General features: G+C 56.9%; 9 protein-coding genes across 9 annotated transcripts; 4 read left to right on the top strand and 5 right to left on the bottom strand.

Moving 5' to 3' along the window:
- The first annotated feature begins 1,654 nt into the window (after nt 1-1,654).
- GGS23DRAFT_107238 (uncharacterized protein) lies at nt 1,655-4,476 on the top strand. The gene is made up of 2 exons (XM_051510969.1): nt 1,655-2,159; nt 2,262-4,476. The coding sequence occupies exons 1-2, from the start codon at nt 1,922-1,924 to the stop codon at nt 4,298-4,300; spliced, it is 2,277 nt and encodes a 758-aa protein (XP_051370841.1). The 5' UTR covers nt 1,655-1,921; the 3' UTR covers nt 4,301-4,476.
- A 1,417-nt stretch (nt 4,477-5,893) lies between these two features.
- Nucleotides 5,894-8,101, top strand: GGS23DRAFT_605773 (uncharacterized protein; the record flags this gene model as incomplete). Its single annotated transcript, XM_051519813.1, has 2 exons — nt 5,894-7,920; nt 8,056-8,101. 2 exons carry the CDS (start codon nt 5,894-5,896, stop codon nt 8,099-8,101), a joined length of 2,073 nt encoding a protein of 690 aa, XP_051370842.1.
- On the top strand, nt 8,051-9,148 carry GGS23DRAFT_107247 (uncharacterized protein). The gene has a single exon (XM_051510970.1). It carries the CDS (start codon nt 8,176-8,178, stop codon nt 8,779-8,781), a length of 606 nt encoding a protein of 201 aa, XP_051370843.1. The 5' UTR covers nt 8,051-8,175; the 3' UTR covers nt 8,782-9,148.
- Nucleotides 9,138-10,157, bottom strand: GGS23DRAFT_572830 (uncharacterized protein). Its single transcript, XM_051516649.1, has one exon. The coding sequence runs from the start codon at nt 9,790-9,792 to the stop codon at nt 9,334-9,336; it is 459 nt and encodes a 152-aa protein (XP_051370844.1). The 5' UTR covers nt 9,793-10,157; the 3' UTR covers nt 9,138-9,333.
- A 49-nt stretch (nt 10,158-10,206) lies between these two features.
- Nucleotides 10,207-11,461, bottom strand: GGS23DRAFT_597754 (NAD(P)-binding protein; the record flags this gene model as incomplete). The annotated part of the gene is made up of 3 exons (XM_051518667.1): nt 10,207-10,921; nt 11,072-11,200; nt 11,307-11,461. The coding sequence occupies 3 exons, from the start codon at nt 11,459-11,461 to the stop codon at nt 10,207-10,209; spliced, it is 999 nt and encodes a 332-aa protein (XP_051370845.1).
- Nucleotides 11,462-11,636: 175 nt separating this feature from the next.
- Nucleotides 11,637-14,274, bottom strand: GGS23DRAFT_572840 (T-complex protein 1). Its single transcript, XM_051516650.1, has 4 exons — nt 14,007-14,274; nt 13,880-13,931; nt 13,174-13,829; nt 11,637-13,114 (listed from the first exon to the last, which is right to left on the bottom strand). The coding sequence occupies exons 1-4, from the start codon at nt 14,055-14,057 to the stop codon at nt 12,272-12,274; spliced, it is 1,602 nt and encodes a 533-aa protein (XP_051370846.1). The 5' UTR covers nt 14,058-14,274; the 3' UTR covers nt 11,637-12,271.
- A 37-nt stretch (nt 14,275-14,311) lies between these two features.
- On the top strand, nt 14,312-16,701 carry GGS23DRAFT_572841 (P-loop containing nucleoside triphosphate hydrolase protein). Its single transcript, XM_051516651.1, has 3 exons — nt 14,312-14,759; nt 14,816-14,907; nt 14,977-16,701. The coding sequence occupies exons 1-3, from the start codon at nt 14,757-14,759 to the stop codon at nt 16,199-16,201; spliced, it is 1,320 nt and encodes a 439-aa protein (XP_051370847.1). The 5' UTR covers nt 14,312-14,756; the 3' UTR covers nt 16,202-16,701.
- A 600-nt stretch (nt 16,702-17,301) lies between these two features.
- On the bottom strand, nt 17,302-19,048 carry GGS23DRAFT_572846 (uncharacterized protein). The gene is made up of 2 exons (XM_051516652.1): nt 18,643-19,048; nt 17,302-18,586 (listed from the first exon to the last, which is right to left on the bottom strand). Exons 1-2 carry the CDS (start codon nt 18,729-18,731, stop codon nt 17,854-17,856), a joined length of 822 nt encoding a protein of 273 aa, XP_051370848.1. The 5' UTR covers nt 18,732-19,048; the 3' UTR covers nt 17,302-17,853.
- An 839-nt stretch (nt 19,049-19,887) lies between these two features.
- On the bottom strand, nt 19,888-22,507 carry GGS23DRAFT_572847 (putative arylsulfatase). The gene is made up of 2 exons (XM_051516653.1): nt 21,802-22,507; nt 19,888-21,742 (listed from the first exon to the last, which is right to left on the bottom strand). The coding sequence occupies exons 1-2, from the start codon at nt 22,138-22,140 to the stop codon at nt 20,180-20,182; spliced, it is 1,902 nt and encodes a 633-aa protein (XP_051370849.1). The 5' UTR covers nt 22,141-22,507; the 3' UTR covers nt 19,888-20,179.
- Nucleotides 22,508-22,607: the final 100 nt, after the last annotated feature.

Genomic DNA, 22,607 nt, shown 5'->3' on the forward strand with positions numbered 1-22,607 from the left:
GCTTGATTCACGTCTTAGTTCGAGAGGTGTTGTGTGTGCGTGTGTCGGATGGGAATGTCATGTGGCATTCCCGTACCGTTTCACTCTTGTCTCTGCCCTGGGCCTCGTGCTCGCCTCTCCAGGTCGGGTGGGTGTATACTATACCAGGCGTGCTACTATGTTTTACTCCCATACCGTCTCTGGCTTGACTCTCAACTTAACACCTCTCCACCCGCGGCCCCCACAGGCCTGACCACGTTCTGCCTAGCATCCGACAAAGTTTCGTACGAGTAGTGGTGTTAGCTCTGCGTAGTCCGCCCCCCTCTTCTTAGAATCTCATTTTGGGAAAATTAAATTGACTCACCTACATCGTCGACCTGGCCGTACCTCGGGCCTCAGGCACATCCATCGAGGGCCTGGTACAGCAAGGGCAGGGCCAGACGGCGTGGTGGCCTCGTTCTACCTTGAGCAGGGCAATATAAAGCCACTATATCGAGGCGTAGCAAGTACATGGCGATATGTTGGTACCTGGGTACGTTTGAACACAGAGGGACGCATCCGTACATGTGTATAGTAGGTACCAGGTATGTAGGCACATTCTCTCGGTTCCTGTGCCTGAATTCATTACGCGGTCGGTATTGCGGCTGGCCCACCTGGGCCACACTGGACACTCACTGGACAGCACTGGAACCCCCGCCATTGCCAGCTGGCCCCAAAGCGGAAAGGCACCCCAAGCTCTTCGCTCCCTGACCCCTGATTCCTGGTCCCGGCCTGCCGAAGCGTGCTAACCCGGGTACATGCTAGGCGGTGCCTCTGTACCTGCGGCACATGTACACGCCCCGAGTGCGGCGCCCGGCTGCGACGCCGACAAGTACTCGCCAACGGCGTACCAGGGTCCGTACTGCGTACCTCATACACAGCAGCAGCAGCAGCGGTGGGCACCCCCTGTCTTTTCCCGCTTGGCTTGGCCCGCTAGACATGCATCTACGCATGCCACCACCCAGGTCTCGTACCGGCTACTTGCACGCATCCATGGCAACGCACCCAACGCCCCCAGCGCAAACGAAGGCTGGCCTGGCCGGGCCCATGTCCGGGAGAGTAGCCTGTACTTGCCACGCCCGCTTGTTAAAACGTCACCTCTTTACCTGCAGCCACTTTGTCCGACTCGCTAGCAACCGCCCCAGCACCTTCTGGCCAACTAAAATTGCGCTGATAGCAAGCGGCACCAGCAGGCGGCCAGCACCACCCACCACCACCACCTTACCGGTTATCAGGGACCTCCCTCCAGACAGGTACATACATAGGCACACACACACACACATACATACATGTAGGTACATAACACGCCTCCTACTGCAGCAGCAAGCAGCTGCATGCACCTGTTTAATTCCCAGCCGATTGCCTTAGGTAAACCCACCGAGCCCCCAACTGCGTTGCGTCCAACCGCCAGCCGACTCGCTCCTCTCTCTTTCTCCCTCTCCCTCCCTTCTTGTCCCCGATCTCCCACTCCTTGGCTCGAGTCGCCGCTTTATTTGCTTTCTTTCTTTCTTTCGTCCTTCCTCTCCTACGCCGCCTTCTCCCCTCCCCTCCCCTCCTCCCTACCTCCTCTATCACTCGTGCTGTCGACCTTTTCTCTAGAGCATTTTCGTCCGACTCGACATCTCGACATCCCGCTGCTCGGTTGACCTCCCGCCCTCCCTTTTCTTGTTGCCCCAGCGCCTGCTCGATGGCCGGGCAATCTAGTCTGCACTGAACCTGGCCATCCCTGAATCGACGGATCCGACCAGCCAGCCAGTCGTTGCCTGCGCCGGCTTGTTCCCTCTACGCCGCGAGCCCTTCCCTCCGCCACACCGCGCCACGCCGCAGGGACAATAGGAATTATATATATACACTACCGCCTCTCGGAAGGCGTGGACCCGCGCTTCCTTACTTGCAGTCAGCCATGCAGCGGGTTTCCGCCCTCCTCCCGTGGGATCGCAGCCGGGCAAGCACCGGCACTGTCAGCACCGGCAGCCTCCACGCCAGCAAGAACAGCACCGAGCTGGTGCGTGGGTGGGCCGACAAGATCCCCTCGCCCGTCAACCGCTTAAGTACCCACAAGCTCGGGAAAGATCCCCTCTGTCCTGCGACTTTGGACAAGGAATGCGACAAGGCTGCTCGCATCCTCAAGTCCTTCTGTGGTACGTCCCTTGCCCCTGTGCGCTGTCTGCGTCCGCGAGGGCGCGTGGCCGGGACGGCGGGAAGCTAACGCTCTACCCCCCCCCCCCCCCCCCCCCTCCCAGTCGATGGCTTTTCCACCCCGGACGACCGGCCTAGCAGCCCGTCCACGTACTCGAGCAACAATTCCTCGCATAGGCTGCTGAAGAAGATACCGCCGCGGATAATACAGAACGCCGTCGGCCTGGCTGTCTTTACCTCGATGCGATCCGGAATTTGGACAACCGGGTCGGGCGGCAGCGGCATTCTGGTTGCGCGCAAAACCGACGGGACCTGGTCCCCGCCGTCTGGACTCCTCCTCCAGACGACGGGGTTACGCTTCGTTTTCGGTGTTGATATCTACGATTGCGTCCTCGTCATCAACAACTTCGCCGTGCTCGAAGCCTTCGCTCGGCCACGAGTGACCGTCGGTACCGATGTGACCCTGACCGCCGGTCCCCTGGTGGCCTTGGGCTTGCTTGAAAACGACGTCACCTGGACCGACCTGAGTGATAGGGCAATCACATACATAAAGGCCAAGGGACAGTCTGCCGAAGTCAAACTGGACGGTACCATCATCAGCGAGCGGGCCGAGGAGAACGAGAGGTTCTATGGGATGAAAATAGGTGTCGCTAAGATCCTCGCGGGCGACATCAACCAAAGCTTGCCCCAGATGCGACCCCTGACCGAAGTGCTCAAGGCCGCAGAGGGTAGGACGGACTACGACGCGGCCCTTGTCGAACAGATTTGCTCTCAGCCGGCGCCCGGGGACGCGACGATCGATTCGCCCAGTACGGGTGGCTCGTCGCCCGCCTTCGGCCTCCCCGATGCGGAAGACCCGGACCCCTTTGGCGTTTTGGCGCTGGAGATGGCCGGAATGGGTATTCGTGAAGCTGGCACCCGCCTCCGGCCCGACAGCAGCCAATTCGAATACAACCCCAGCCCGACGAGCCCCTTTTTCCCTCGAGCCGGCCGCCAAAGCGTCGACACTTTCTTATCCCGAAGCAACCGAGGAAGCTACATGTCTAACAAGACGGTAGCCACGGAACGAAGTCTGATGACCGACGCCGGTACTCAGACGTATTTTGTGACGCCTCAGACAACCCCGAGCCCGAGCCAGAGCCAGAGCGAAGATGGGAGTCAATTCCATACGATGGAGGATCTCCCCGAGGTCAAGGAGCCGATCGAGTTTGATTATACCAAGATCGACATTAAGGCATTGAGGAGTCTTTCAAAATTCCCCGACCTCGACGACGAACCCGTTACCACCGTTTCAATCAAAGAGGAGGATGAGGAGCAAGAAGAAGAAGGAAAAGAAGCCGATTCGAAGAAGAGATCAGAAACTTTACCCACTCGCGACGCGGAGTCTAAATCTCGTGTGCAGGTCGAGAGCGACGATAGCAGTGACACCGACGAGGAGGAGCGGGGCCAGAGCAACACCGATAAGGGTGATGTCGAAGAGGAGGAGGACGACGACGCGGGAGACGAATCGGACGCCGAAGAAGAGGCTGTCGTTTTGGAGGTAGCCGTGGCCCCGGCGCCCGCTCGCGTGGCTATGGGAGCGTCCCGGGTCACCATTCCCGCGCGAGTTCCGCCTCCTCTCCCGGCTCGCAGTCCCGCGCGCGCATCCTGCAGGCGCAGCCAAATGGGCGACGTCAGCGGCCTGGTGGGCAGCCCGCTTCGGCAACAGTTCGAGCTCGACGCCAAGGCCGAGGGCGAGGTCGACGAAGCCGCGACACCGAGAGCTAAACGTAGCACGGACGGGCACTCGGAAACGATCGAGGTTGTGCCGGCAAGAGACGTGCCGCGGACGTCTCACGAAACCGCGGTGGGGGCTAAGAAGGCAGACGATGCCCAAGAGGAAGACGACGCCGAGAAGGCTAGGAATACCGAGGAGGCTGAGGACGCCCAGGCTGCGGAGGATGCCGAAAAGACTGGCGATGCCGAGAAATCAGCATATCCCGTAACCCCGATTCGAGAGTTTGAGGGGCCGAACGGCTACGCTTCTAGGCGTGATGACGACCAAACTCCCCGTGGAGGGAAGGGGGTAACCCAAACACCACCGCCAGCGGAGGAAGGGAATAGCTTGAAAGCGAGGCCCAACGTAACCGTGTCCGTTGCCTAGGGGTACCCGCGATGTTCTAATCCCCACCCCACCCCCCTTTTTTTTCACCCTTCATTCACGACTTACGGGATGCTTTTTGGAGTTTTGGCGAGATCATACAGGCAAGGTCTCAGGAAGAGCAAGATACCACGATGGTTAGGAACGATCGATCGGACTGCAGTTACGGAAGCTGGCCCGGGCCACCCTCGGGTAACGTGCAACGCATATAAAATCGAGGCTATAAAGACGACGTGTCCCAGGGATGGGATGGGTCAAGTATAACAAATACCCCCTGATTATGTATTTCTATTGTTTAATATTGTGTAGCGATCCAAGTTGAGGCGGCCGACGACGACGAGGGGAGTGGAAAAGATGCCAGCAGATGGGAGGAGCCGCCCTGCTCCGTTCTTCTTGGGCCTAGAGCTAGGCGAGACGGGCCTAGATAGGCATGTCCAGATAAGAGGGTCAGCGAGAACAAGAAAGATACTGCCACTAGGGTCAACCACAATAGCTCATTATAATTTCAAAAAAGGGACTCCTAAGGCAGCGGGATTGCTTGCTTGCTGGCTGGCTTTTGCTGGCACACACACGTCCATATAGACAGGCGTAAAGGGAGGATGAGGTTGAGTTGTGTTGTGTTGTAGTTGCCCAGCAGCGTCGTCTCCAGAGCAGCAAGCATCTACTGTGTTGAATCACTCGAGTGTTTTCTGTGCCTAGATCAACTTCTCGACGTTATAAAGGAAATCTCTTCAATTCCATTTCTCTCTCTCGCCATCTGCCATTCACCTCATTGTCGGCGTCGTCAGCATTGGTGCCATCGTCAACCTCAACACCAAGGAGCGATCAATCGATAGCAGATACAGACTGCACATATCGTCTAATTGATTAACGTGCATAGGTGTATCCACCTATACAACAGCTGCAAGGATGGGCCGCGGGGGCAAAGGAAAAAAGAAGGGTGGCAGCAAAGGCGGAAAGCCACAAGAGGGACGTGGCCCAGCCAGTCCTCCGGTTGTTGCTGAGAACCAAAGCGGGTGAGTTGATTATGGCAGCTATCTATTGTGCAAGTTCCTATCTCAGGCCGGAGAGACGGAGGTTAACCAGCCGATTGCGAGACACAGGACGCCACAAGAGACTCCCCCAGCCACAGCGGGCCGGGGCCGGGGACTGCAGGTGGGTGGCACAGGTGGCGGTGGCAGCACCAGCAGCAGCTGGGGAAGGATTTCCAAACGCGAGCTGGGTTCAATTCGCGATCCCTGGTTTGGCACCCTCTCTCCCTCCTGCAACGGAACGGCCGCCGACGACGACGACGATTCCGACGACCAGAAGCACCACAACCCCAGCCAAGACGTCGCAACCGCCCCGGAGCAGGCCCATAGCATCCAGAACCCTCCCACAACTCCCCGGCCCAACCATCCTCCCGAAGACACCAGCCACTCCAAAACACGAACACCGCGAACACCGCGAACCGAGAGAGCGCTGCGAAGGGAGCTCAGTCGCCAACGCCCGGAGCCGGCCAGCAAGACCGACCAGAAGACCAAAACCCCCGTCGATCGTGCCGGCCCCGCAGATTACCGCGCCGATCACACCTTCGACCCCTTCCAGGACGCCAACATGGCCAGCCAGCAGGCCAAGTGGCGCGAGGAGCAGGTCCTCGTCATCTGCCCTGGCAGCCTCACCACTACTGCACAGCTGGGATGCCACGACCTGACCCCTCCCGCCCACCGCATCCCCACGCGCATGTTCTGGGACGACGAGACTGGCCAGTACACCCCTTACCACACCTACAAGCGCAAGAAGGCCTCCGCCTCCGCCGGCGACAAGGACGAGTGGGAGTTTGTCGAGGACCGCGACAGCGTCAAGGGCGCCATCTACCCCATCGTCGGCGGACGCATTGTGCATATGACCGCCTTCCTCGCCTTCCTCGACCACGTCCACGGACTGCTCACCAACACCTACCACAATACCCCCATCGTCCTCGTCATATCTCCGCGCTGGACCCGACCAGACTGCGAGATTATCACCCAGTACATCTTTGAGAAGACCAAGACGCCCGCCCTGTGTCTGCTCCATAACGCTGTCGCAGCCCAGTACGGCGTGAAATGGCCCTCTCTGACCGTGATCGACATTGGCTACGAGAAGGTTGACGTCACTTGCATCTACGACTACAACATCGTGAACCGCGGCATGCTAGGCTTTCCTTGCCCCGAGAGGCACATCTCTGGCGGCGATGTCTTTACCCGAAAGCTGCAATCCCTTCTCAAGGATAAGAGATTCACCTACGACATGGCCGAGACCCTGAAGAAGAGCCCCCTCTGCGAGGTTCTCCCCTATGCCGGCGACCTGCCCGAGCTCATGGAGCTCCCCACCGACGAGCCCACCACGGCCCTGGGCCAGCCTGCAGGCGGCGCCCTCCCTATCGCCGAGAGTTCGCGAGCCGCAGAGCTCCCCAAGCCCGTAATCGCCCTCGGCGGCGACATCGAAAACGGCTTCGCCGAAGGTAAAGAGAGCGAGGAAGGCGTTCTCGATGTGGCCAACATCGTTACGAGCGGAAACACTCGAGAGTTCCTTGCCAAGCGAGAGAAGGAGAAGGCTGAGAAGGCAAAATCGAGGAAGCAGGGTAAGGGTCAGGAAGCCGAACCTGCAGCTGCGAAACCTGTCCGACTGCCGAACTCTAGGCGAAAGGTTGTGACCTTCCATTACGAAGAGCTGGTCCACGAAGACGTCGAGGTCCCTATCTCGGCCGGCGCTCCCAAAGCGGACCCCGCCGCAGCCACTACTGGTACCGCGGCCGGCAACACGTCCGTGCCAGTAGAGGGCGCGCCCACAAACCAGGAGGCGACAGCCGCAGCAAAGTCGGATCCCGAGGGTACTGCTACCGGCGAGACGAACGGCGGTAGCGACGCGGCGGAGCCTGCCACCGCCGGCGCCTCGGCCACGGAGCGACGAACGAAGCGCGTGCGACACGACATCGAGGTGGGACTCGAGCGATTCCTCTTCGCCGACCGTTGGGAGATCAACCGGATCACGGACACCATCTACCGCACCATCCAGACCGTCGACGACCTGTACAAGCGCCCGGCCTGCTGGGACAACCTCCTGTTCGTGGGCAACGGCAGCCGCCTGCGCGGCCTGAAGGAGAACATCATGCAGACGCTGCTCGCGCGCCACCTGGTGTCGCCGTCGACGGCGACCATCTTTACGTCGGAGCTCCCGTCGAACATGGCGACGCCGAGCGGGACCGGATCGCAGACGCCGACGGGCTCGTTCACGGGCCCGCTGCCGACGACGAGCTCGGTGAACCCGCTGCTGCAGGCGGCGACGGCGGCGGCGACGCTCGGCGTGCCCGGCTCCTCCTCGGGCGGCGACGGCGGCGCCGGCAGCAGCAGCGGCCAGCAGGCCCAGGGCCAGCTGACGCAGCAGCAGCAGCAGCACCACTCGCACTCGCACGGCCAGACGCCGATGAGCATCAAGCTGGCCGCGCTGCCGACCTACCTCGCCGAGTGGACCAAGCACGGCTACGAGGAGGCCCCGTTCCTCGGCGCGCTCATCGCCGGCCGCCTCATCTACTGCATCCACCACCAGGACCCGCAGGCGGGCGAGGCGCTCCGCAGCATGAGCATGACGCGGGTCGAGTACAAGTGAGTTCCCCTTCTCCCCTTCCCCCCTTTTTTTTTTCAATTTTCACCAGCATCCAACTCTACACTCTCCACTCTAGGGAGAAGAAGAGAAGAGCATCCAGGCTAATATCTTTTTTTCCCTTCCTTCCGCTACAGCGAGCATGGCCCGAAGCTAGTCCGCTCCCGCTCCGTCATCGGGTAGCCCCGTCGCGGGCAACCAACCACCCTTTCGAAGAAGAGAGGAGGGGGGGGGACGCAAGAGACGTAGAAGAACACATGGACGGTTTAACCCCCCACCCCCCCCCCCCATTCTTCTCGTTCTCGGCCTTGCCCCCCCCCTCTCGATTCTCTCTCTCTCTCGTTCCGTCTCGTCGTCAGCTTTCGGAGTTCCGCGTATACCAAAAATACAAGAAAGGCAGGGAGGGAAACGGAATGAAAGGTGCGGGGAGTGGACTCTTTTTGTTCTTCTCTTGTTCTTTTTTTTTTTTTGTGGCCCCGGAACGACTTTTGCTTCGCTCGTTCCGCCGGGCCCTCCCCGCAGGGCTGTCTGTTAGAGAAAAGGGGGGAAAGAAGCTTTTATTGTCGGGTCGTCTCGTCGTCGCCTGCCAGTCCTGTCCCGTCGGCGCGTGGTGTTGGTCTATTTCTCTCTCCTCTTGTTCTTACTCTTGTTTTTCCTCTTCCCTCTTGTTCATCTGTATAGTCTCTCCCCCTTTCTCGTTCGTCCTCCCCGTCCCATCTCTCCTCCCCTCTCTGCTCACGACGGAAGGGGTTGGGGTGGGCGGCGGTAGGAGAAGGGGCGGTAGGGACTGGCGGAGTGCAGGAGAGACGAGACGAGACGAGACGGGCTCGCAGACGGCGGCCGTTTCTCGAGAGAAAGTGTGAGAGACGATAACTGGCCGGCTTCCGCCGCCACCGGCAGGGTGGGCGTATTAATTCTGCGCGCACACGTGCGGCCATCTGTGTACGAGTAACCTGACGTCAGTCTGTGACGTTTTTTTTCTTTGGCTTCTCATTCCGCATCACGACGGCTAGATCAATCCACGATACCCAATTCACCATCGTCGTTTCTTATTTATTTGAAAAACAAACCTCGTCTTTTCTTCCTCCTCCTCCTCCTCCTCCTCCTCTCCTTTTCCCCCTTCTCCCCCCACCTCTCCCCTACTCTTCCTACCCAGGTCTTTATTCAGGCGGACTCGTGCCCTCTACTCCATCCCCGGGGACGGGGAGGAGAGGGCAAGGGGGGGTTGGGGGGTGGGGGTGGGGTGGGATACTCGGAGGAAGGACAAGAGAGGGAGAAACCAAAAGGGAGAGACCAAAAGGGAGAAAGGAGGGAGAGAGGGAGAGAGAAAAAAAAGGAAGAAGAGCCTTTGGAGTGAACTAAAACTTCCACCTAGACGCTCTACCTTACCGACGTCACCTACCTAACCTACCTACCTACCGAGACACCGTAACGGCTACAGAGGAAGAATCGCGGCGGGCGCAGGCCCGCTTGGGGCAGAGCCCGCGTGGCGCAGAGAGAGAGAGAGAGAGAGAGAGAGAGAGAGAGAGAGAGAGAGAGAGAGAGGCGGGTGGTGAGGGGGGCAGCGCGTAACCATATATGTATGTATATATACCTATTATATATACATATATACAGGAGAGTAGAGTAGAGCAGAGCAAGCCACACGCTAGGACGGACTGCCCCGGGGAGGGTAAGAGCGGAAGTATGCATGCAGACAGATAAAGAGGTAAAGATAAGACATCCCTAAGGGGGCCAGACATCGTGTCGTGCGTGCGCCCCGCCTGGGCTTCGCCGAGTCGAAAAAAGGGGGCGCCGGGGAAAAGGGGCGAATGGAGTCTTTGTATTTTAGTATTCGCGTCCCCCCCTTGGTCGTTAAAAAAATGAGGGCACATCGCGGAGATATAGCCTTGAGAACCAATTGCTATAATGGCCGTGTGTACGAACTCTCTTCCGTAAGGGGGACAAAAGGCGAAAAGGTTGTAAGCGACGAGAGGGAGTACGAGTTTAACGGGATTGGATTGCTTCGCGACTCTGCTTATATCAACGCGCAACTAGACAAGCCGGTCACCACCTTTCACAACTCAAGAATACATAACATATGCAAACACATACATAGGAGGAACGCAGACGTGGCCCAATCTCTCTGTCTGTAACCCAAGACTTCCCATCCTGGTTTTCTCTTCCTCATTCTCTGTTACCTGACTATGTAGCAAGCGCGCATCGCGCTCGTACATCTCATCTGTCCCCCCCCCATCCCTTCTTTTCCGGCCTACTTTTAAAAAAATACCCCGAACCGAAATCAGCACTTATTTCGTCGGGTCCAGCAGCAGCTTCCCCGCCGTCCGGCGGCCTTCGAGGTCGGCGTGCGCACGCGCGATCTCACTGAGCGGGTACGTGTCGTGAATGCGGAAGTCAAGCTCACCACGCGCCGCGAAGCCGAACAGGTCGGCGGCGTAGGCCTCGAACTCGGCGCGCGTCGCGATGTAGTTGAACAGGGTCGGTCGCAAGAGGCGTGTGTTGCGCGCCGACAGCCGCGCGATCGCGAAAGGGGGGACGGCACCCGACGCGTTGCCGAACGACACGAGCGTACCTTTGCGCGCGACAGACTCGAGACTCAGGTCGAAGGTCGCCTTGCCGACGCCGTCGAGCACTGCGGCCACTCCGGCGCCGCCCGTCAACTCGAGCACCTTGGCCTTGACGTCCTCGACGCTGTAGTTGATCACGTGGGTTGCCCCCGCGCGCCGGGCGAGCTCCACCTTCTCCGGCGTCGACGCCGTGCCGATCGTATTGGCCCCGATCGCCTTAAGCAGCTGCACGAGGAGCAGCCCAGTGCCACCGGCGGCAGCGTGCACAAGCACCCAGTCGCCCTTCTCGACGTGGTACGCCTCGCGCACGAGGGACAGCGCCGTGAGGCCCTGGAGAAGAGCGGCAGCGGCAACCTTAGGAGGGATGCCGTCCGGGATTTTGTACACCTTGTCGGCAGGGACGGCAGTGTACTCGGCATAAGCGGCCTCGCCCAACCTTCCCGCTTTTGTTAGTATATTTTGCTCTGGTGTCCCACGACTAACAATTGTGGAATCGGGGCAACCCGTCCGGGCCCGGTAGGCAGAAGGGCTTCAAAAGCGAGGACGTGCCAAAATGCAATTTCTGCTAGTGATAAGCATCACTTACCAGACCACCCTATCGCCCTCCTTCAGCCCATAAAGCTCTCCGCCGCCCGCCTTAACAATGGTCCCTTCGGCCTCGCGACCGAGAACGTACGGGAACTGCGCCGGCTTGTATAGACCGGTGCGGAAGTACCTACACTATGGTCAACGGCCAAGGTACAATGGCTACGGAGATGACGGCGAGGCGAGAGACACTAGCTGGCGGGTTCCCCGGAGAAGTGGGACAAAGGGGAGCTTACGTATCGATGTAGTTAATGCCGAGGTAGTCGTTCTTAACCAGGACCTGGCCGGCGGCGGGGGCGGGGACGGGCAAGTCAGTCTTGTACTCGAGGACGTCGGTACCGCCCGTCTTGTTGATCACGACGCCCTTCTGGGTGCTCGGTAGGGAAGCCATGGCGCGGGCCGCTATACAGCTGGGCAAGCTGCTCTTCCGGAAGCGCGAGAGACAAACGGCTAGTTCTCGGCGGCTGGAATGGGATGCTAGTTCTCGTAGTATCGCGCGGGACGGCGAGGCTCGGACCAGGGACATGGACTGGTATGCTGGGTCGGAGGAAGAGGAGGAGGAGGAGGAGAAGCGGAATTGGGGGTTGCGAGGGAGGGGGGGAAGCGAAATATGAGTAGACGGCACCGTCTTATTAACACGGCGCTCTCGATAACGGCACGACCATGACTAATGTCGTGCTTTCCCTCTTAGCCGTATGGCAGGAGCCGTGTGTTAGCGACTTCCGACGGCATCGCGAAAAGTGACGCCATTGAGGCCCCTCTTCCCGCCCGTCTAGGCAAGTAGCCACTGCCGTACAATGCTGTATCACGTCCATCACACTTACCCCACCAATGCCTTCCCTCGCTCGCCCGCGCAATATCCGATCCCGGCCAGCGTCGGCCTACAGCCAATGAATCGCCCATACCACCTTAGTAGCTACGCCCTTTCGTCCTCGGCCTCCCGTCGAGCTACGAAACCCGCTTCCGGTCCGGGCTTGGTTTGGGCGTGCCATCCCGGTCCGCGCATCGCTTCCCAGGCTGTCGCTTTTACTCTTTTCTCTATTGTACCTAGCTAATGTTGCCTATGGGGTCTGACCTGTATCGTAAATAGCTGACATGACCGTGGGATATAGTCAAACATCCTCGTCCATCCTGCTCGTATCGTATCGTCCCCGATGCGGCTCTAGCCGAGGGCACCACCAACTAAGTCATCCTAAGCCGACTACCTCGTCAGGGCGATGTCGTCTATCCTCAGGATCATCTTGACCGTCTCCGCCGCTAACTCGATCGCGCTCGTGCTCACCAGCAGCGGTTGCAGCACGTTTTCCTTGCCAATGTTCGGGTTAACTCCTCCGCTCTTGATGCTCACCCCCGCGTTCTTCTCTCCCATCTCGTGCCGATGCCGTAGATCGGTCACCACCTTGATACTGTTTAGGCCCGCGTTTTCCGCCAGCGTTGTGGGTATGACTTCCAAAGCGTCCGCGAAGGCCTTCCAACAGATGGCCTCTGTGCCAGTCAGCGAGCGTGCCTGTTTCGACAGTTGAGCCGCGATCTCAATCTCCGGCGCACCTCCGCCCGCGATCAGCGCCTTCTTCTTGACTAGGCAGCGGATGACACAGAGCGCATCGTGGAGCGAGCGCTCCGCCTCATCTAGGATGAGGCTGTTGGCGCCGCGGCACACTATCGAAACCGTCTTGCCCGCCGACTTCGTCCCCGTGATTTTAACCATCCGCGCGCCGTTCGACTGAGATTCCTCGACCAGATCCGCGGTTCCGAGCTTGTCCTCCGTAAAGGAATCGATATCGGCGATTGGCTTGCAACCGGTGGATTTGCAAATGAATTCCACCTCGTCTCGTTCAATGTCCTTCACGGCCAGGATATTGAGCTTGGCGAGGAAGTGTAGAGACAGGTCGTTGACCGCGTCACGTAGGATGGATTTTTGGATCAGAAGCACGTTACACTTGGCCTTCTTGATCTTCTTGACCAAGTTCAGGAGATAGAGCCGCTCCTCCTTGACGATCTTGTCCATTTGGCGGTAGTCGTTAACCTGGATAGTATTTTCCATCTATAGATGCCAATAGTTAGAATCGTGTAGGCAGGGCGTAACATATCAGGTGGACCTACGTCTGGCTTCGGAGGGCTCAGCTGGAACTGGATTAACCCGATCTTGGCTTTCTCCATTCTCGCGGGACCACCGGCAGCCTTGATGACAGATTGGTTGAGAACCAAGCCGTCGACCAACTCACTATCTTCTATCGTGCCCCCCACCTTCTTGATGATCCTAATGTTCTTCAGATCAACGTTGTCTGCCGTTTTGATATCGATGGTCTTAGTGACCGCGTTGACGGCCATAGGCCCTAGAAGACCTGAGTACTGCGAGACGATCTTGGAGGATAACGAGGTGTTCGCTGCCTGGAGGAGAGTGGCGGTGTCGGTCAGGGAGACGGGCTGCGACATGTCGTGGAGGACCTGGACTGCTGCCGCCGCCGCTCTCTGGAAGGACTCGGAGATGACTGCGGGATGGACACCCTTGGATAGAAGCCTATCGGCGGCGCCAAGCAGAGCACCGCATATGACCACCACCGAGGTGGTGCCGTCTCCGGCTTCGACGTCTTGTGCCGCCGAGAGGTTGACGAGCATCCTCGCGGTCGGGTGCATGACGGACATGCTCTTCAGCATGGTGTTTCCGTCGTTTGTGATTATGGTCTCGCCCTTCCCGCTCCTGATCATCTTGTCCATGCCTCGGGGTCCCAGCGAAGTTCTGATGGCATCGGCAACGGCTGTTCAGCTTTAGTAGGTGCACCGCAGGGACCATAATAGGCATCTGTACCTCTGGCGGCAACGATATTCGAAGACCGTACGGCGACCGGCTTCTCCTTGTCCTAATAGTTGCAAGTCAGCTCGAAGGCTCCGCGGCGGCGTGATTGAGACGGGGTGTAGAAGGGAAGCCGTCATACTCTGAAGGTGGTATTGAAACCGGAGCCACCAGACTGCGATGCGGTAGCCATGGTGAGTGGGATCGGGCTTGGGGAGTCCTTGTATGCTTTATCAATATCTCCTTAAAAGTGGTTTGGACCGGGGGGAGTAAAGATGGTAAATTTGTCTTGGATATGAAATGGACGAAGCGTTGTAAGGGTGGTTAAAAGGTGGATGATGAAAGCTCCCAAGGCGGCCCCGCGCAGGCTCGTTGTAAGGTACCCACGTAATTATATAAGTAAGGAGGTAGGTAGGTGGAATTTTTGAGGACGGAAGGTGGGATGGATGAAAAGTCTAAACCCCGGGCAAGGAGCTAACCCGGGCTGCCGGGGTAGCTGCGAGGCTGCTACCGGGCTAACCCGTCTGGGAGAAGCAAGTACCTTACCTGTTACCTGCCTACAGGAGCTCATAGATTAGGTACCTACCTTAAGGTAACTGGGCGTATATGTACCTTTAGGTAAGCCTGCGACCGTCCAGGCAATGAAGGAGCTTATGCAACCCATTCCATCGCTTTCCTACTCTACCTGCGCATACCATACCTACCTAATCTCCTGTCCTGAGCTGCTCCAAACCACTACAACTACACGTACTCAACTTCGCCAACGACCCGTTACTTACTCGGGCACGCCTTCGCCTCTCTTTTGTTGTCGCCTACTTGTACTGCCTCCTCTCGCCTCCATAATCCTCCTCGTTCAGAATAGTGGCCAACCTTCGGGTTCCCCCCAGCCAAGATGGTATTTGCCGTTCTTGCGTGTTTTCGGTGTGCGTTCGGGACGCTGACCGTAGCTAGCCTTCCGCCACCGGGTCAAATTGGGAGAAATACAAGAAGAACTTCGCCGACGACGAGATAGAAGAGAAGAAGATCACACCCCTATCAGACGAGTAAGCCGCCTACGCCTATATGTTGCATGCCGTCTACCACCGTCTCCAGTGACTGACTCGGTGAAAAAGAGATATCCAAGTCCTCAAGACCTACGGGGCAGCACCCTATGGCAACGCCATCAAGAACCTAGAGAAGCAGATCAAGGAGAAACAGCAGAGTGTCGACGAGAAGATCGGCGTTAAAGAATCCGACACTGGCCTCGCACCACCCCACCTGTGGGATGTCGCCGCCGACCGGCAACGCATGTCCGAAGAGCAACCGCTTCAGGTAGCGCGGTGCACGAAGATCATTGCGGATGAGGAAGACGAGACAAAGAGCAAATACGTCATCAACGTGAAGCAAATCGCGAAGTTCGTCGTCCAGCTCGGCGAGCGGGTGTCCCCGACCGATATCGAGGAGGGTATGCGTGTCGGCGTCGAGAGGAACAAGTACCAAATCCTCTTGCCCCTCCCGCCTAAGATCGATGCGAGCGTTACGATGATGACCGTCGAGGAGAAGCCCGACGTTACGTACGGCGACGTTGGTGGTTGCAAGGAACAGGTCGAGAAGTTGCGGGAAGTCGTCGAGATGCCGTTGTTGTCACCCGAGCGGTTCGTCAACCTGGGCATCGAACCTCCGAAGGGCGCCCTGTTGTACGGGCCCCCGGGTACCGGAAAGACGCTTTGCGCCCGAGCCGTCGCGAACCGGACAGACGCTACCTTTATCCGAGTGATCGGCAGCGAGCTGGTTCAGAAATACGTGGGCGAGGGAGCGAGGATGGTGCGGGAGCTGTTCGAAATGGCCCGGACGAAGAAAGCGTGCATCATCTTCTTCGACGAGATCGACGCTGTCGGCGGCGCACGGTTCGACGACGGTGCTGGCGGCGACAACGAGGTGCAGCGAACGATGCTGGAGCTTATCACGCAGCTCGATGGCTTCGAGGCGCGTGGGAACATCAAAGTCATGTTCGCGACGAACCGGCCATCGACGCTGGACCCGGCGCTGATGCGGCCGGGCCGGATCGACCGCAAGATCGAGTTCTCGCTGCCCGACCTCGAGGGCCGCGCGAACATCCTGCGCATCCACGCCAAGAGCATGTCAGTGGAGCGCGACATCCGCTGGGAGCTCATCTCGCGGCTCTGCCCCAACGCCACGGGCGCCGAGCTGCGCAGCGTCTGCACCGAGGCCGGCATGTTCGCGATCCGCGCCCGCCGCAAGGTGGCCTCGGAGAAGGACTTCCTCTCCGCCGTTGACAAGGTTATTAAGGGTAATCTCAAGTTCAACTCTACCGCCACCTATATGCAGTACAACTAAAAGCCCAGCTGGTTCGGGCTCGGTTCGAGAACTGACCTTGACCTCGGACTACGCTTGTGGGCACGACGCGCACGAATATACTACACAAACAACACACCTACACAGCGCACGGGCGCGAGCGAGCGCAGCCGTGTTTTGCAAGATTACGCTTTTTACCTAGCCGGTAGATAGATAGGCCCTTTCTCCACCTGTGCCCTCCTAACACCCCTTTCCCCCCAACCACACCTACTCCGGCGACCCCTTTTCCTAGGTTACGGAAAGGGGGGAAGAAAGGGCTAGAATATCTAAAGGGAAAAGGAGGGAGAAGGGGAGACGGGGCATTCGACTGTACGAATACAATAGACGAAAAGCCGCGTGGGGCCGACGATGATTGATGGCTTTCCAACGCCGGCCGGCTCCTGCATTTTGTTCTGTGCTCTCTTCCCCTAGTGTATGATGAATTCTCGCACGTGCATAATAGTGACTATGTAGCGAACTCTCTCCCTTTTTGAACGTGGGATAGTGGAGAGTAATAAACAGGCTACATAGGTATCTCCCGCCCCTCACCGGTCGTGTATCTACATGTGCCGGCGTGTGCCGTGCTCTTCTCCTCTATGCTATACATGCCCGTACATGTCCTGCGCGGTCCCTGTCCGCTGTTTTCCGCGTCGTGGCACACGGATAACCCCCCTCTGTTATCTATCTATCGATCTACACTCCCGCCTACACTCTACCTCCCGTTCATAGGTAGATGATAGCATGCCAGTCCATTGCCCTCGCCGCCACTGCAAGCAATCGCCACCGCCACCAACATGCCGCCGTCAGAGACAGGTGTCTGCCCGTGTCGTATGTAAATGGGGTGAAAGGTGTATGTATGGTATCTCTCACTTCCTCCCGGACCTGTACCCCTTATCTCGTGGAACTCATTACCACCGCCCCCTTTAATTACAAAATCGCACGAATATGTACGGGTTTGTGTGTGTGTGTGTATGTGTGTATGTGCGTGTGCAACGGACGCACTTACGCATGTATGTCGTTTGCCCTTCTCCCTTTTCCCTCGTCCCCCTTTTTTCCTGCCTCGTGATAAATTACCCCTACGTAGGCGAGATGAAAATTCGCCAGAGAGAGAGAGAGAGAGAGAGAGAGAGATCGCAATGAAGAATACAATACACCACGTGATATCCGTAAAACCGCCAAAAATACAGCATGTAATCGTGGGCTACAGTAACAGTAATAGCAGAGGTATAGGCATGGGTATAGGTAGAAATGATACATTGCGGGCAAAAACAACCCCTGCCCCCCCCCAACACCTTACAAGAAAATAAGAGCCGACGCTATGAGATGCACCGTACAATGCAAATTCCTGGATTATTTGGCGCCATGGCAATGAGCAATGATGAGCAATGATTTCAGTTGAACGAAGCGGCCTCGACTCTTCGTGGCTGGGCTCTTTCTGATGCTGATCCGGACTAGAGTGGTCGTACACGTTGGCTGTTCGGAGTCGGGAATGCCACGTATCATCATGGACGCCAGGGGAGGCTGCGATTATTGACCCGGCGTCACATGTTTCCCTATGGTGGTGTGGTCGCGGTAGAACACATCTCTCTCGAAGCCTTCTTTATCTTTAACTTCTTTAGGACGACAGGTGGTCGGGTTTCTCCATATATGGTGCCCTACGCCTCTGACATACCAATTAAGCAGCCTAGGCAGACAACGTCGCCCTCCAGCCCTCTCTCCACGCAGCAGCGGCTGCAGATCACCTCTCGATGGCCACGCCCCACCCATCCATCCCCTCTGCCCTGCTTCTGGCTTGGTTCGTGGTTCTGTGAGTATCCATGGTTGTCTCCGTCGTCGTCAACGTCTCGCATCGTGAAGGATGCGGACGGGTTCTCGGCTTCCTCGTCCGAGGAGGCTGAGTGTTCTACCACGGTGACAGGTGGCAGCCAGCCCTGGCATGCTCGGATGCAGATGAAGCAGGCCCGCCGCCCGCAACCCATGCAGTCGGCAAACGAGTCGAGCTCCGATTTCTTAGTCGGCTTCCGGTGGCAGATGTGGCATGGACTCAGAAGCAGTGGTTGGTTCGCCCTGGTAGTTGTCTCGCATCGCGTACGGTCTGGCGATGCTGGTGGCGTCGAGTACTCGGGATGCGCATGAGGGAATGGCGACTGTTGATGTTGGTGCAGATGATGGCCGGCATGGGATGAAAGCGGGTGTGAGTAAGCGTGCTGCTCTTCGTTCTCGTCGAGTAGCCGGGACCTCTTGCTCGCGGGTAGAACGGCCTTCCGTGGTATGTTGAGGGACGAAAAATAGGCACGGGCCGAAGAAGGTAGTTTTAGTCGCTCGTTGTTGTTTATAGTGGAGAGCAGGTTTGGTGACTCGTTGTGGTAGCACTGCGTTGTTTTGGCACTATACTCGCCATTAGGTTTGGATGATAAATAGGTTATCTGATGAGGCAAACATACAATTGAACTTGCACCTCGCCGTCGTCATCTCGTCTCCTCTTCCTGCCAGGTGGGAGCATCGACGGCTCGAAGGGCGTTGCCGACGGCATCTACGGACTACCTCGTCTCGGCGTGGGCGGGCTTTTACGAGTGTCAACGGTGGCCAGTCTCTGCTCCTGATACCCAGCCACAACGAAAGCAGCCGAGCAAAGTACGCGGACGGAGGGTGAACAACGACGACGGTGGAAATATGAGGAGGAATTCGAGCGGGAACCCGTCTGGGGGCCTATGGGTAGGGGGAAGAGAAGAAGAGTGGGAAAGGTGTATGGATGTATTTAATGTTGACGAGGTACAGGCGCCTTAGGTAATACAGGACATAGGAAGGTCGTAGACTAGCCTAATCAGTCCCCTAGGTATACTTTGTCCCAACTTCTAAGCAGATTAAGCAAAAAACTTTGGTACTATATACCAAGTTTAATTTCTCTTTTACATATGGATTTTTATTTTTTGTTAAAATGTATTCTTAAATAATTCCTTTTATTAATATATTTTTTAAAGTAACCTAAAATATTAACAGAAATTTTTTATTTTTTTCTTAATTTAATTAAAGGTTAAGGTAAGGTACTAAGAGGCTAATTAAGACAATTTAAAATCTTTCTTAAAGAGAAGAAATACCGTATAAAAGTATATAGTATATAAGGTAGAGTATATTAAGTATAAGTTATCCCTTGAGTTAATCCCTTCCTTAGCACAGGTTCATTAACTTGCTAAAGGTTAGGGTACTATTGACTTATTCTCCTAGGGACCTCCTAACCTGCTAGATACCTGTGCATACTTCTACTGGTAGGAGATCAGTAGGTTATATAACGAAGGATAGGTTCGATTCCTAACAGTGCTACTTGGTAGTCTTCGTCATTTAGCTCGTCTGTAGGTACCTGTAATGCTCCCTACGTCTCGATACATACCTCCTACGCCGCAGATGAGGGTACTGTAGGTAGGTACCTACAGGTACACATTCGTGGATGCCTCAGCTAGAGGTTAAGTACTTCAGGTAATTTAGGTGCTTCATAAACACCCGACGACAACAACAACAACAGACTGACTACAGGCAGGTAGGTAGATGTAGAGGGTAGGGTTGCTCACACATGCAGGATCCAGGGTTGTGTGCGTACTCGGCAGCACCCGGGGGGCGGCAGGGAAAAGCCCAGGCAAAACCAGGTATACCGCTCTTTCGTCTTACCTATAGGCGTCCTGAATAAGGTAGATACCGCGTTTCGGACGTGTACACGCACATTCCATCCGCGCCGTACCGTGATTACCACGTGGATGCTGACTTGTCACCAGCCTGCTTGGATGATACGTCTACTTGATAAGAACACACCCTATTTAGCCCTCTGACCCTGCGAGCGAGAAGCCATCTGCATCGCCTAGAACGCCATATGAAGGGAAGAAGAAACCATGCGCAGGGGAGAAAGGAGCCTGCCTCGTTCCCCCGCTCAGTCGGACGGACCCCTTCTTGTTGTCCCGCTTGCCCCGGGTGGACTGAATCCTGTCATTCCTATGGCTCCTTTTTGAATATCTCATCCCAAACCCCCTTTATAGCGCTCAGCAATATCTCTTGTAGGAGGGCTAGGCCCTGGCGGAGACCCGAGATGTGCGAGTTGTGGTTGATGCCCTTGCCCTGTTTTAATGCCTCGTGATACATCGTATGGGAATCAAACATGCCTGTCTCCTGAAAATATGTCTCATAATGGTGAAGCATCTCCTGCAGCTTCTCCGGATGGCTTTCTGCCAGGTCGTGGACCTCACCGAGGTCTTTTGAGAGGTCGTACAATTCCCACTTGCCCGAGCCCTTGGGCGGAGGGATGAACAAGGCTTTGAAGTCCCCTACTCGTACCGCGGCGATTCCGAGCTGTTCCCATCCGACAACATCGGTGTCGCCGTATATCCGTATACTCTGGTTGTTCGGCTGCTCAAGGATCGGCCGCCAGGACTTCCCTCGAACCGGCACGACCTCGCGTCCGCGGAAGCTGGGGGCCGGGTGCTCTAAGCCCGCGAGGTCCAGGATGGTTGGGACGATATCCATAACCGTTGTAAGGGTGTTGGTGACCAGGCCGCCTTGTCTCAGCAAGGGAGGGAAGCGCACGATGCAGGGGCAGTGGATTCCGCCTTCGGTGGTGTGCGACTTCGTCCCGCGTGAGGGGGCGGTTGCGGCGCCAGCCCACTGCGGTCCGTACCATACAAAGGAGTTGTGGTTACCGATGTTGTCTAGCGAGTTGTCGTAGTATTTCTTTACAATATCCTCCACCGTGAAACCGGCAAGGACTGGCAGCGCTTCTAGCAATTGTCCTTCTGCGCCGTTATCAGACATGAAGACGATGAATGTGTTGTCAAGCTCGCCAGTCTTCTCCAAATACGTCCGCACGCGCCCGATATTCACGTCGATAAGTTCGACCATCGCGGCATAGACCTCCATGGCTCGGGAGGATTTCAGCTTCTCCTCCTCCGAGAGCTCCCCCCAGGGCTTGGTCTTGGGCATCTGCAACGGCGCCGGATCCACGTCGGCGGGCACGAGTCCTTTCTCGACCAGGCTCTTAAGTCTGCGGTCACGCAGGGCGACAGGACCGTCGTCGTACTTTCCACGATACTTCTGGACTACCTCTTGGGGAGCTTGCAGCGGCCAGTGAGGCGCCGTAAACGGGAGATAGCCGAAGAAAGGCTGGGCCCTCTCTTCCGTCGTCCTCGCCTCCAGGAAATCCAAGAAGTAGTCTGTAAACGTGTTGGTCGAGTAGAAGTTCTTGGGTAGGTCTGTGCTCCCGTTGATGAATTCCCCGTGTCTCATCCAGAGCCCGTCGCCCTTGAAAATCGCCGAGGGCTGCTCCTTGAGGCCATATAGCTGCGGCTCGTGATTAAAGTGGTTTCCACCACCCGGAAGAAAAGACAACACCTTGGTGAACCCTCTCGCGTAGGGACCGAGTTCTTTCTCCAAGCCCAGGTGCCATTTCCCGCTCATAAGCGTGAAGTATCCAGCATCTTGAAGGATCTCGCCTACAGCGGCAACTCGATAGTTCAAGTAGCCTTCGTACCCAGGTTTGTTCTCGAAAATCTCCGGGGCTTTCCTCTACACGCGGGCGGTTAGCGAAGCCGGTCGGCGGCACGTTTCAGGATGTAAACACTTGCTATCTTCTCCGCCATGCATCCCAAGCCTGCGATGTGAGAGTCAGTGCCGGACAGCAACATAGCTCTCGTGGGGGAACATGATGCCGCGGTGTGGAAATCAGTCATGCGGATTCCCTCGTCGGCTAGCCTCTGCAAATTGGGCGTGTTTATCTCGCCTCCGTACGGGGAAGTGTCGCTAAACCCTAGATCGTCGGCGACGATAATCAGGAAATTGGGCTGCTTCTGCGCGAGCATCGTCGACCGCAAACCACGATCAAACAGAAAGGCAGAGAAGACCGAAATGAGAAAAACCCCAAGCAACGCGCACCGGAGGGTGCTTCCCGCAAGAAAGGGCCACATTTTATTTATGTATTAACGGGCTCGTTGACGACGCCGTGTCCTGATGATTCCGGCAAAAGTGAAGGGGGCTAGGTCTGGAATATCCGAAGAATCCCTCGAGGCGGTTATATGCCCATCAACATCCACGGAGGCCATCATAAATGCATAATGTGGAATGCTTATCCGTATCCATTCTTCACAAACCTGCCGGACAATATAACTCCAACCCTACCGATATACTGGAACCTTGGGGTGGGTTTATTCGCGAGCACGAGGTGGAATCGTCACGCGGGAGAAGTTCAATTTATCCAGTTCGCATTGCCCCAGGTGGACGCCACAACATACTGGTTTCTCGTAGACACATTTCCCGGCTACACCAATTGCTTGCTGCCGGCCTGCAATGCTTTCGACGGCCTTCGCATAGTAGGAGTACATGAGCACCAGATCTTGCACCTTACTAGGTGGTACCAACCTGGTACCTGTAGTAG

This window comes from Durotheca rogersii (assembly GCF_024521655.1).
Source record: "Durotheca rogersii strain YMJ 92031201 chromosome Unknown GGS23scaffold_14, whole genome shotgun sequence".
Classification (NCBI taxonomy): domain Eukaryota; kingdom Fungi; phylum Ascomycota; class Sordariomycetes; order Xylariales; family Xylariaceae; genus Durotheca; species Durotheca rogersii.

Excerpts from the sequence above, each read along its gene's own strand:
- GGS23DRAFT_572830 (XM_051516649.1), bottom strand. The coding sequence starts at position 9,792 with ATGTGCCCTCATTTTTTTAACGACCAAGGGGGGGACGCGAATACTAAA.
- GGS23DRAFT_572846 (XM_051516652.1), bottom strand. The coding sequence starts at position 18,731 with ATGCCGTCGGCAACGCCCTTCGAGCCGTCGATGCTCCCACCTGGCAGG. Across the intron at positions 18,587-18,642 it reads GGCGAGGTGCAAGTTCAATT|TGCCAAAACAACGCAGTGCT; the intron begins GTATGTTTGCCT and ends TGGCGAGTATAG.
- GGS23DRAFT_107247 (XM_051510970.1), top strand. The coding sequence starts at position 8,176 with ATGGACGGTTTAACCCCCCACCCCCCCCCCCCATTCTTCTCGTTCTCG.
- GGS23DRAFT_107238 (XM_051510969.1), top strand. The coding sequence starts at position 1,922 with ATGCAGCGGGTTTCCGCCCTCCTCCCGTGGGATCGCAGCCGGGCAAGC. Across the intron at positions 2,160-2,261 it reads CATCCTCAAGTCCTTCTGTG|TCGATGGCTTTTCCACCCCG; the intron begins GTACGTCCCTTG and ends CCCCCCTCCCAG.
- GGS23DRAFT_572840 (XM_051516650.1), bottom strand. The coding sequence starts at position 14,057 with ATGGCTACCGCATCGCAGTCTGGTGGCTCCGGTTTCAATACCACCTTC. Across the intron at positions 13,932-14,006 it reads GTTTCAATACCACCTTCAGA|GACAAGGAGAAGCCGGTCGC; the intron begins GTATGACGGCTT and ends TGCAACTATTAG. Across the intron at positions 13,830-13,879 it reads GAATATCGTTGCCGCCAGAG|CCGTTGCCGATGCCATCAGA; the intron begins GTACAGATGCCT and ends AAAGCTGAACAG.
- GGS23DRAFT_572847 (XM_051516653.1), bottom strand. The coding sequence starts at position 22,140 with ATGTGGCCCTTTCTTGCGGGAAGCACCCTCCGGTGCGCGTTGCTTGGG. Across the intron at positions 21,743-21,801 it reads GATGCATGGCGGAGAAGATA|AGGAAAGCCCCGGAGATTTT; the intron begins GCAAGTGTTTAC and ends GCCCGCGTGTAG.
- GGS23DRAFT_572841 (XM_051516651.1), top strand. Across the intron at positions 14,908-14,976 it reads ATCACACCCCTATCAGACGA|AGATATCCAAGTCCTCAAGA; the intron begins GTAAGCCGCCTA and ends TCGGTGAAAAAG.